The sequence below is a fragment of the Anguilla rostrata genome, chromosome 7, assembly GCF_018555375.3.
Source record: "Anguilla rostrata isolate EN2019 chromosome 7, ASM1855537v3, whole genome shotgun sequence".
In the NCBI taxonomy this organism is placed as follows: domain Eukaryota; kingdom Metazoa; phylum Chordata; class Actinopteri; order Anguilliformes; family Anguillidae; genus Anguilla; species Anguilla rostrata.
Window position 1 is genome coordinate 56,367,084 of NC_057939.1, and position 12,769 is coordinate 56,379,852.

The window sequence follows — 12,769 nt, forward strand, 5'->3', positions numbered from 1 at the left end:
TAAGAGCACGCAGGACAGGAATTCGGGGTGGACATTTAAGAAATGTGCTTAAGAAAGAGAGAATAAAGTCTGAAGACAGTTGGGCTCCCTGGCAAACTCATTAATGCTTGAGACGCACACAGAGAGTCCGGGACTTCAAGGCCAAGCCACTAATCTATATCTTAAATAAATAGGCCTAATCATCTTAAGCTCCTCTAATGAGCCATTGTGTCAGTGTGGGGCCCTGCTTCCTATTGGCCAGGTTCAGAGCTTGTGTCAGTGTGAGGCCCTGCTTCCTATTGGCCAGGCTCAGAGCTTGTGTCAGTGTGAGGCCCTGCTTCCTATTGGCCAGGCTCAGAGCTGGTGTCAGTGTGAGGCCCTGCTTCCTATTGGCCAGGGCAGGGCGGATTGTTTTGTTCTTCATTTTCACTCATTTAAGATCACCAGGGTTACTGGGTGCTTGGAGTCATTTGGAAATAATTGTCTAAGTATTATAAGCATGAATGGGGAAGGGGGGGAGGGTAGTGGGTGGTAACCCACAAACTGGGAGACTGAAATAGGTACGTATTGAAATCACATTCATACAACAGTGTTGTTGTATTGTTATTTGTTAATAAATAACTTGTTATAACTTGTAGTTAGAGACCAGAAAATGACAAATAAAAGGGAGGAAGTGAACGACACGGGTGTGTGTGAGGACTGCACTCAGCATACGGGGTTTTGGGGGGGGGGGGGATTTAGGGGTGTGTGTGAGGACTGCACTCACATACGGGGTTTTGGGGGGGGGGGGGATTTAGGGGTGTGTGTGAGGACTGCACTCAGCATACGGGGGTTTTGGGGGGGGGATTTAGGGGTGTGTGTGAGGACTGCACTCGCATACGGGGTTTTGGGGGGGGGGGATTTAGGGGTGTGTGTGAGGACTGCACTCAGCATACGGGGTTTTGGGGGGGGGGGGATTTAGGGGTGTGTGTGAGGACTGCACTCAGCATACGGGGTTTTGGGGGGGGGGATTTAGGGGTGTGTGGAGGGACTGCACTCAGCATACGGGGGTTTTGGGGCGGGGGGGGGGTGGGATTTAGGGGTGTGTGAGAGGACTGCACTCAGCATACGGGGTTTTTGGGGGGGGGGGGGGGGATTTAGGGGTGTGTGAGAGCTGCACTCAGCATGGAGTGGAATCCTGGCTGATCTACAGAAGAGAAGAACAGGTCTCCTAATGAAGCACCACTGTCCTCCGCCATCATTTTCAAAGGAGCGCAAGATTAAAGTCAAAGGACCCCCCCAATGGCTTCAAGTCTGCGCTTCTTTGAAAAACACCCCTAGTGTACAAAGCCCTTTTTTCCCCTCTGTGTCCCCCCCTCTCCCCAACTCTGGCTTTTTCTTTTTTCCTTCAAATAACTGAAGCTGCACTTCAGCCACCCTGCCTGTCCCATCATTAAAAAGGCACGGGAGGGGGGGGTGGGCTAGCACGCGTGGTGGAGCACCCCCCCCTCAACCCCCCCGACCTGCTCTACACAAACCAAGGTGCGCCGTTTAACTGCAAGCGACACCTTTTTCCCTTCCCACAGAACCGACGCCCCGGCGCACACACAGTAAGATGAATAATTGATCGTCCCCCGGCTTCGCGTGTTAAGAACACAGAGGGCCCGCCAGCAGCATTTTCACTTCACATTTGTGTCGTCTCTGGTCTCCCCGTTAATCTGCATCTGCAGCACCTGCCCCAGTCAGTACAGCGCCATCCCGCCTATCTTTCATCTGCACGCTGCTTCTGGAGCAAAAACACACAGTTCCAACAACTCATTATCCAGCAAGAAACCAGGACAGACTGCATTTGATAGCTCAATGCAGCCTTTCTTTCTTTTCTTTCTTTCCTTCCTTTTTTCTTTCTTTCTTTCTTCCTCCGTTTCTACCTGCAGTTAACCTTTCCTGGATCTTTCAGAGATCTAAAACATTGCTTAAGCACAATCACCAGCAAAGTTTTTTTTTTATTTTTAAAAAGAAGGATTAAAAAAAATCACCCAGGCATGCAGACGCGCTCCAGTTTTTGACTTCCGCCCGGTCGAGCCACTGCGGGATCAGCATGCATTAAACATCAAGCAATTAAAAAGCCAAAATATTACTTATTTCAAACCCAGACTGCAGGTCATGTTGTTTAAGGAACTGCTTAAAACCCCTTCCTCTTGAACAGGATAAACATTTCAGCAGTAAATCAGAGAGAGGGGGGGAGAGAGGGAGAGAGAGAGAGGGAGAGAGAGAGAATCTGCACCACTCAGAAACAGCCCCCTTCTCTCCGACCGAGAGTTGGAGTTGGGGAGGGTTGGGGTTCGTTAGTTAGGGGTGCGGAGTTGGAGTTGGGGAGGGTTAGGGTTAGGGTGCAGACGATATGAAGGACGCAGGATTTTATACATCAAGAGAAAATATTTATACGGCCGAGGCCTCTGGAAAGAAACGTCTGTTTAAACACGGCTCATTGGCAGCACATGAAAAGTCACCAATCAGAGGAACATCAAAAAGCATAAAAACCGTAAACACCCCGTCCGCAGCCACCGGGAGACGACCGCGCGAACGCGCTAACGAAAGCGCTAACGAAAGCGCTAGTGAACAGCTGGAACAGACCCGCGCCCCCCCCCACTCTGTGATCAGCGATCAATAACCCAGCGCTCAGAGCATCACGGCTCATTCAGTTCAATTATGAACCCGCTCATCTTTAGAGCAGCACAATGTCTGAAGGGCTTAACAGATCACCAGGGAGGAAATGCTTCGGCCTCCTGTGTCAGAGAGCGTGGAATTGTGGGAAATTAGCACATTCATGTAGATTCATTTCCCTTCTTGCGAAGGTCGCAGAACCCAACGCAGAAGCCCAATGCAGAACCCAACGCAGAACCCCAGTGCAGAAGCCCAGCGCAGAAGTCCAGCATGGCTGTGTTCATAGCACAGGCATCACCACGCTCCAGTATGCTACAGACAGACTGATGACCTGATCTGACTGACGGTCACAGACACACTGAAGCGACAGAAGGAGGGAGGGGTCGGCGGTGGACATATTGCGCAAGGTTAGCCCCCCCCCCCCTCCCCTCCCCTCCCCCCCAGGGTCAGCACTCTCAGCACCCGTACACACACTCACACACACACACACACACGCACACACACACACACACTAATGCAGCCAGCAGCTGCGGGGAGCACCACACTACTGAGATTAGCGAGGCTGTAGGTCTGCCACACAAATCTCTCTCTCTGGACTAATACAGAGTTTACTGCTCTCTGTGAAAAAACTACTTAACTGCAAATGCACTGAAATACTCTCTGAATACTGAAAGGGCATTTCAGCCGGCACTGAAATACTCTCTGAATACTGAAAGGGCATTTCAGCCGGCACTGAAATACTCTCTGAATACTGAAAGGGCATTTCAGCCGGCACTGAAATACTCTCCGAATACTGAAAGGGCATTTCAGCCGGCACTGAAATACTCTCCGAATACTGAAAGGGCATTTCAGCCGGCACTGAAATACTCTCTGAATACTGAAAGGGCATTTCAGCTGGCTATTTCAGTTGTACCAGAAAGAAATGCTTATGCTGGACAGAAAGTGTGTGAGGGCCTGAGGGGGGTAAATGAGTTCCTCACTAATAAAGGCAGCTCTTCGTATTTAGGGCACATACAGGGGACGTGGTCGGCTTGTTCTCTGAAGAACCCTGCGGATGAGTAAGAGAGACTGTTTAAATACATGAGCAACTCTTTTCCCTGAACTCGTTAGCTATATCACCAAATAACAACGTGAGTCCTGCATGTAACTGCAGAACAAACTCTCCACCAATCAGCACTGATGAGGATCACAGCTACACAGAGATTATTTAACTTTCTAACAAGCCCTTAAATTCCATCGGGACCGTTTCAGGCTGCTGTGTTCCAGTGTTTTTCTGCACAGCCGTCTGTATTTGGGCCTGAGGTGGCCTGTTTACCGCCCAAAGGCTGAGGAAGCTGCTGTTTCCCAGTGTCCATACCGCTCGGGGGTCTGAGCACACATCCGCGTGAGATCCGTGAGGTCGCTACGCATAGGGCCTGACACCTTTAGCACATGGAAAACCCTTCACCACACACCACTAATAACACAACCAGCAACTGGTGCAAAACAAATACCATAACCAATCACTGGTAATGTTATTAGTTTTGCTGTGAGATAAAAGGTTTTGCATGTGCCAAAGGTCTTAGTAAATAAGTGTAGTAATGTTTAATTATTTAATCAATAAACCCACCCTGCACCTCCAATTTGACTCAGGGCCTCAATACAGTGAGTCAAAGACTCAATATGGTGAGTCAAAGATTGGGAGTGGAGATGGGGGGCAGCGGTGATGGGGAGCTGGATGGGGAGCGGTGATGGGGAGCTGGATGAGTGGAGGGAGGAGGGCGGATGGGGAGCGGTGATGGAGCTGGATGGGATGGAGGGGAGCGTGTGGGAGCTGGATGGGAGCGGATGGGGAGCTGGATGGGGAGGGATGGGCGGATGGGCTGATGGGAGCGGGATGGGAGCTGGATGGGGAGCGGTGATGGGGAGCTGGATGGGGAGATGGATGGGGAGCGGTGATGGGGAGCTGGATGGGGAGCTGGATGGGGAGCGGTGATGGGGAGCTGGATGGGGAGATGGATGGGGAGCGGTGATGGGGAGCTGGATGGGGAGCTCTTTTCTGCTGATTGAATAGAGACGTGACCGGGCCTGACCTCGGAGAGACTCGCGGTGGGAACTCTATTACCCCACAATCCCACACAATTGGGTTTCCCAGCCAGCACTACGTCCTGCCAATCGAATCACGCGCGTCTGTGACAGGAAGCACCCCGCCTCACAGCCATTATTAAAAGAGCTTCTTCATAGCGACACGGAAAGAAGCGCAGAAAACGCAGGAAATGCATGAAACCGGCGTCTCACGGCAGCGCATATTAATACAGGAAGAACAGAGGAGCGCCGTCGGTCCTTCTGTAACAGTAATCAGGTGCTTACGCCAGCAGAACAGCCCGTAAACGTGCGCCGCGAATCTGCACTCTCTGCAAGAAGCTCTCAACAACAAAGGCGCATTTTAAAGAAGCCACAACTCTCACACAGGAACAACAGGGCTATCTATCGGGGCCTCGTCCTAATGAGATTCTAATGCCATGTTTTGGGAAGAAGAATAAAGAAGTCGGCACTTCAGAGGGAAAAAAAGAAGAAAATTGAGGCTGTGCAAAGCAAATAGAATTTGCTGCTTGCTGGTCACGGACATAATTAAATTGCTGTCACAAACGAGAGAGAAAAATGAACATCGTATTTAATGTGGTTACCTTCCCACAGCCAGCCGGAGACTGAGGGGTGTGTTTCAGCTGAACTGGGGGTACAGACGGACCGGATTACTCTGTTTACGGGGTTAATGAAGGTTTGGCTCTCCGAGAGTAATGTGGACACAACGGCCTTATCGCTGGAGCTGCTCACCCCAGCTGAGCAGCAAGATCCATTTCGGGCGGGAAGTTGCCGTGGTACCACACCTTTCTGAGATTGGACCCGGGTTTGGACTCTTTGGACCCACGAGCAGACGCTTAAGACTGGTGAAACAGGCGGCGATGAAGTCTGGGTCAGGAACAGAGGCTGAGGAACGTTCAGCAGGCGTTCTTTCACAGAAAGAGAAGAATGGGATTCCTGGCATTTACCGTACCGCTTAAAAAAACGTCTATTTATTTAAAAATTTATTTATAACCAACTGCTCTGTTTTACTTGAGTCAGCCATGCTTCTGTTAGTCTGGAGTTCTGGATTTTATCCACAGAAACGCAAAGCCAGTGGTCTTTTGAGCAAATGTGTCAGGGCTTGCTTTGGAATTTAAAAGAAGCTCTCAGCCACCAAGAATTTCCACACCTGCCACAGTTCAGTTATGAGCAGGTAGAGAATCTGGTAGAGACTCAGGTAGACACTCAGGTAGAAACTCAGGTAGAGGCACAGGTAGAGACTCAGGTAAAGACTCTTAGAGATGTTGATAGAGACTCTGGTAGAGACGCAGGTAGAGACTCTGGTAGAGACTCAGGTAGAGACTCAGGTAGACACTCAGGTAGAGGCACAGGTAGAGACTCTTAGAGACTCTGGTAGAGACTCAGGTAGAGACCCTGGTACAGACTCAGGTAGAGACTCAGGTAGAGACCCTGGTAGAGACCCTGGTAGAGACCCTGGTAGAGACGCAGGTAGAGACCCCGGTACAGACTCAGGTAGAGACCCTGGTAGAGACTCTGGTACAGACTCAGGTAGAGACGCAGGTAGAGACTCAGGTAGAGACCCTGGTACAGACTCAGGTAGAGACTCTGGTAGAGACTCCATTTTGTCATCACCACACCCGAATGGCTCCTCTGTAATTGGCCCTCTTTCTGAAACACTAACACACCATCAGACTTTATTGCTGCCCATCACACAGCGAAATCTAATCCTTCATTCTGTTTTCCAATTACTGTAAAGCAGCAGGCTTAAATGAGGGGAGGAGATAATGGAATTAACTTCCCAACTTAGAGCAATTCTCCGTGGCACAATGATCAGATATTCTCACAGCCTGAAATTTATGTAAATTTTATTCATCTATCATTAGTTATTACCACTGCCGCTACATAAAAAACACTTTTCCTGAACAATTAGACCTTAAAATGTTGCTTATTAATTAGCCAGGGGACACTGATAGGCCCATCATGAATATTTAAGAGCCTCTATTTCACAACATTAAACTTTTGACATTCATGACAGGAATGTGTGGTGGAGAAAAGCATTTGTCTCATCCTGATTTCTGTTATTGAGCTATAACACAATTTTAAGTGCCTTGTGTCATGACAGAGGAGAAGTGAGCAGAACACACACTGTCAGGTCCATGATTGAACTGCACTACACCCATTAATACATAATACACAATAATAACTGCTATTCCTGGTTATCTCTTTGTTTGTCTACACAATCGTCCTATTCTTGAAGTTTCACTACAGCGCATAATGAAATCAATATGCTGTCATTGAAAGTTTGGAGGTAGACAGGAGAGTGAAATATAAGCTCAGCAAGAGAGTCATTTTTCTGACGGAGGGAAAGCAGACCACGCCGTTGATGAGGATGGATAAGGCCTAAACGTAAAACACACCTGCCACCGCGCTCCACTGCCACGTGTAGAATTAGGCCCTTCTGTCTCAACACATTTAGTGGCTCTTTGACATTTAGACAAAACACCTGTAACATCAATAAACTAAAGAAATGTAAAAATGTCTGCTTCAGTTAATTCCACACAAACTGAGGGGAATAATGAAATCACTCCTTTGGCAGGTCAGCAGCTGGCTACTGCGGACTGGTTCAGGCCCAGTGTTGGGACTACAAATCAATGAAGCTCATTGACGACACATTCAGACATATCCATTTTGAGCTTTGGCAGATCATATTTAAGAGTCTGTGTGCATCCGTACATACACATAAACCTACACACACGCACACGCACACGCACACATGTGGCCCATTCACACAGATTACTCAGGTTTGTCCCAAGATGACCCCCAGACAGACTGTAAAACAGGAAGTTTGGCGTTCAGAAGCTTCACTGAGAAACTGGGCCAGTCACACATTTTCCTGCCTTCTCTTCTTTAACTACAGCAAACAGCACAGAAACGTATGACCAGACATCTGCCCCCCTGCCCCGCCCTCCCCATCCGTCATCAGCAGCTTTCTCCAGCCCTCCCTCCAGCCCCCCACCCCCTCAGGCCCCCTGGTACATCCAGTAATGGCTATTTGATGGACCTCATAAAAACAATCCATATATTGACCCGTCCTCTTTTAAGACTAATTTGCACCACAATCAATTCTGACAATTCATAGGAGGTGACAATTATAGGAGGGATCCCTACTGATTAAAAATGTCCGCCCAAACCTTTTCTTTCATTTTTGTTTCATTTTCAATCATATTTCTAAGAAAGGAATTCAGGGGTTACATGTAAATTTTTGTCAAGTACATGTTCATTGTAAGGCGCTGGTTTTGTGGTTGCTGATTTTTCTGTTGTAAAATGGGAAAAGATTAAGAAAAGCAGTACAGTGTAAACATGTTATGTTCTGACGCTCATTACTGAACAAACAGAATGAAAGCAAAAGATAAACACAATAAAAGCTTTATGTTCACATACAGCCAGAAGCACCTGCTCATTTAACTCTGCTGAGACAGGGCAGCTGAATGGTGCTTTCTACCATGTGAGATCTTCACCAACCTGTGTGTGTGTGTGTGTGTGTGTGTGTGTGTGTGTGTGTGTGAGTGTGAGTGTGAGTGTGAGTGTGAGTGTGAGTGTGAGTGTGAGTGTGTGTGTGTGTGAGTGTGAGTGTGGTGTGTGTGAGTGTGAGTGTGAGTGTGAGTGTGTGTGTGTGTGTGTGTGTGTGTGAGTGAGAGCGTGTGTAGCACAGTTTTACTGAAAAACACTTCGTTGCCTGGAACAGTAGAACATGGTCACTCACCAGAAAACTTCCAAAGGCTGAATTAAATATGGCAGCTGCCTGGAAATACAAACAAAGAAAAGTTGGCATAAATATTAATCATTAAACGCTGCAAACTGCTTGAATGGCATGGCTTTTTACTTAAACCTTACACACAAACACAAACGCACACACACACACCAACAATACAGTAAACCACTAGGAATAACATTTCATAATGCACTTCAACAATAACCAATGCTCTTTTTATAAAACAGACAAACCATGGAGAAATACAACTTAAATCCATCAGCAATACCCGAAAATACATACTCAAAAAACAATAAAACAAACTTTACCAAGCTACATAAGATAACTCCGCTCCGCTCCAGAGAATGAGCTGCTCCAGAGAGCCGCTCCAGAGAGCCGCTCCAGAGAATGAGCCGCTCCAGAGAATGAGCTGCTCCAGAGAATGAGAGCCACTCCAGAGAATGAGCTGCTCCAGAGAGCCACTCCAGAGAGACGCTCCAGAGAGCCGCTCCAGAGAATGAGAGCCGCTCCAGAGAGCCACTCCAGAGAGCCGCTCCAGAGAATGAGAGCCACTCCAGAGAGCCGCTTTAGAGAATGAGAGCCGCTCCAGAGAGCCACTCCAGAGAGCCGCTCCAGAGAATGAGCTGCTCCAGAGAGCCGCTCCAGAGAATGAGAGCAGCTCCAGAGAGCCACTCCAGAGAGACGCTCCAGAGAGACGCTCCAGAGAATGAGCTGCTCCAGAGAGCCGCTCCAGAGAATGAGAGCAGCTCCAGAGAGCCACTCCAGAGAGCCGCTCCAGAGAATGAGCTGCTCCAGAGAGCCGCTCCAGAGAATGAGAGCAGCTCCAGAGAGCCGCTCCAGAGAATGAGCCGCTCCAGAGAGCCACTCCAGAGAGCCACTCCAGAGAGCCGCTTCCTTACGCACCAGCATCATTAATTCAGCTACTTTGATCATTTCATTACATTATTAGTTTCCAAGACCCATCAATAAATAATGTCCACTGAAGCAGAGCAGCCACACACATGCAAATCCACAGGCACGCACATACGCACAGACACACACCCGCGCAAATGCACACGCAGGCACTCACGCACGCACGCACACACACACACACACACACACACACACACAGACCCACAGCCAATGACTTGGGTCTCCCAGCATTTTGTGATCAGGGACCCAACATATGGCACTGGGAAAAATAGCAGGACCTCTCAGGTAAACAGAACAGCCTCTTCCTGGCATCAGCATAACCTGCAGACCTGCAGTCTCTCTAATAACACACGCACACTCACTGTCTCACATGCACACACACACACCCACGCACTCACTGTCTCACACACACACTCACACACACTTGCTTTGAATTAAGACTCAGTATTCTACTCCTCCTCTTAACTTAGAGAACAAATGTGAATGTACCCCCAGCAGCCACAGGCAGCAGCCTGGCTGCCCAAATCCCCTAAATCCCCCAAAAACCCGGAAACAGCTCCCCTTCACGCCACATCTGTACTGCGTGTCAGTAAGAGACCCGGGCGAGTACCAGGGCTGCATGCTCCAATCCCAAATACGACTGTGCCTCAGTACCCTGGAGGGACGCTTTAATCCCGGATAAATTTCTTATGTCATTAAATCCACAAATGATGGGTAAGCAGAAAGCAGACTATCGCTGTTATCCAGTATAAGGGCCGCTACCAAAGACCTGTATAAGGGCCCCTACCAAAGACCTGTATAAGGGCCCCGACCAAAGACCTGTATAAGGGCCCCTACCAAAGACCTGTATAAGGGCCCCTACCAAAGACCTGTATAAGGGCCCCTACCAAAGACCTGTATAAGGGCCCCTACCAAAGACCTGTATAAGGGCCCCTACCAAAGACCTGTATAAGGGCCCCTACCAAAGACCTGTATAAGGGCGCCTACCAAACACCTGTATAAGGGCCCCTACCAAAGAGAAACAGCCTAAATAATGATGCATGTGGATATGAATATTATAAATAAGGATTCTGTTCATTTAAACCAGCTTTACAGGCCAGGTGTCCCTGTGATAGAAAAATTCCTGTGAATAAAAAGTTCATTTATACAAACAGAAGGCTGCACTTCAACGAAATGAACTGTAGGTGACAGAGCGGGTCACAGCTTAACAGACAGAAATGGGACTGCATCCAATCAGGACTCAGGAAGGCGGGTCGGGGTTCAAGGGAAGTTGGCTGTCCAATCAGGGTTCAGGGAGGCGGGTCGGGGTTCAGGGGAAGTTGGCTGTCCAATCAGGACTCAGGGAGGCGGGTCAGGGGTTCAGGGGAAGTTGGCTGTCCAATCAGGGCTCAGGGAGGCAGGTCGGGGTTCAGGGAAAGTAGTCTGTCCAATCAGGACTCAGGGAGGCAGGGTGGGGTTCAGGGGAAGTTGGCTGTCCAATCAGGGCTCAGGGAGGCGGGTTGGGGTTCAGGGGAAGTTTTGCAGACATTTCTGTTTCAGAGAGAAGCACATCTCCATTCAGCGCAGTGGGGACAGGAAACAAATTCAGCTTCTGCAAGATTCAAATGGAGTCAGGTGTCTGGTCCCCTTAAATACATTAAGCTGTTTATGGGAGGGGGTGTTTAATGAGGGGGGAGGCAGGGCCTGCCAAAACTGATGAATGGTGGCAAGACCGGCGGAGAAGGGGGTGGGGCTATGAGTGGGACAATAGCTGTGAATACGCCAGGATAAGGCCCCCCCGACCCCTGTCCCTCACATCACCAAACCCACCCCCCAGGGACCCATTTGCTCCTAACACAGTTATTACAAAACGTTTATTCAAACATATATTCTGTGGACGATGACAGCTAATGAAATAAATCTTGTGTGTGTGTTTTTACATGCTGTGTAAGAACAGGACTTTCTGTGTCTTTACACACTGCGTAAGGACAGGCACATCAGGCAGGATTCATGGATTGCAGATTATGAGCAGAATCTCTGAAGCAGAGATCAGTGCACTGGAGCTGCAGATTATGAGCAGAATCTCTGCAGCAGAGATCAGTGCACTGGAGCTGCAGATTATGAGCAGAATCTCTGCAGCAGAGATCAGTGCACTGGAGCTGCAGATTATGAGCAGAGATCAGTGCACTGGAGCTGCAGATTATGAGCAGAATCTCTGCAGCAGAGATCAGTGCACTGGAGCTGCAGATTATGAGCAGAATCTCTGCAGCAGAGATCAGTGCACTGGAGCTGCAGATTATGAGCAGAATCTCTGCAGCAGAGATCAGTGCACTGGAGCTGCAGATTATGAGCAGAGATCAGTGCACTGAGGGCAGGGCGGGCTCTCCCGTCCCGGTTGATTTCAGCTCCGTATGAATTATTGACCCGCCAGAGCAGGCGCTGCTCATTACTGAGGAAGTGTCAGGCCTGGTTTGGGGGGAGCGATGGAGTCCGGCTCTCTCTCTGAGCTGCACACACGTGCTCCATGTTTAATTCGCCTGGACTCCCACCCGCACAGCGAGGGCGAGGGCTTTCACCTGCACGTCTGCCACCGGGCGAGGCTGCCACCGGGCGAGGCTGGCCCCAGGGTTAGGAAAACCCATCGTTAGAGGCTGGGGAGAGGCCATCGTTAGAGGCTGGGGAGAGGCCATCGTTAGAGGCCGGGGAGAGGCCGTCGTTAGAGGCCGGGGAGAGGCCATCGTTAGAGGCAGCAGAGAGGCCGTCGTTAGAGGCCGGGGAGAGGCCGTCGTTAGAGGTTGGGGAGAGGCCATCGTTAGAGGCAGCAGAGAGGCCGACTATTAAAGGTGAGTGTTATTTCATTTTCCTTGTTTTCAGGACATGCTATTAATTATAACACATATATTCATTTGTGCAAAAGTAAATAAATAAATCCATATGTTTCAATGATATGTAATTAAAACTCAGCTTCGCTTGGGGTCTCTTAACAGACAGACAAGCAACTCCTTTTCTGAAATCTGTAAGAAACCCTAAATCCCTTCATGTCTCCTGGGGTCTCCGATACAGTCACCCTTTTTCTCCATATGTTTATCAGCGTGGCCTTTGGTCCTTCCAAAGCCAGATCTCCACCCTCGCCATCACAGAGCCAGATCTCCGCCCTCTCCATCACAGAGCCAGATCTCCACCCTCTCCATCACAGAGCCAGATCTCCACCCTCTCCACCCTCTCCATCACAGAGCCAGATCTCCACCCTCTCCATCACAGAGCCAGATCTCCACCCTCTCCACCCTCTCCATCACAGAGCCAGATCTCCACCCTCTCCATCACAGAGCCAGATCTCCACCCTCTCCATCACAGAGCCAGATCTCCACCCTCTCCATCACAGAGCCAGATCTCCACCCCCTCCATCACAGAGCCAGATCT

The 12,769-nt window shown here is 49.4% G+C and overlaps 1 protein-coding gene across 1 annotated transcript in view; it reads right to left on the reverse strand.

The window, feature by feature from the left end:
- Positions 1-12,769, reverse strand: part of slc10a7 (solute carrier family 10 member 7) — a 64,468-nt gene that overhangs the window by 41,537 nt on the left and 10,162 nt on the right. The window contains 1 exon segment of the mRNA XM_064345352.1: positions 8,450-8,488. Within this exon segment, the coding sequence (XP_064201422.1) occupies positions 8,450-8,488 (39 nt within the window).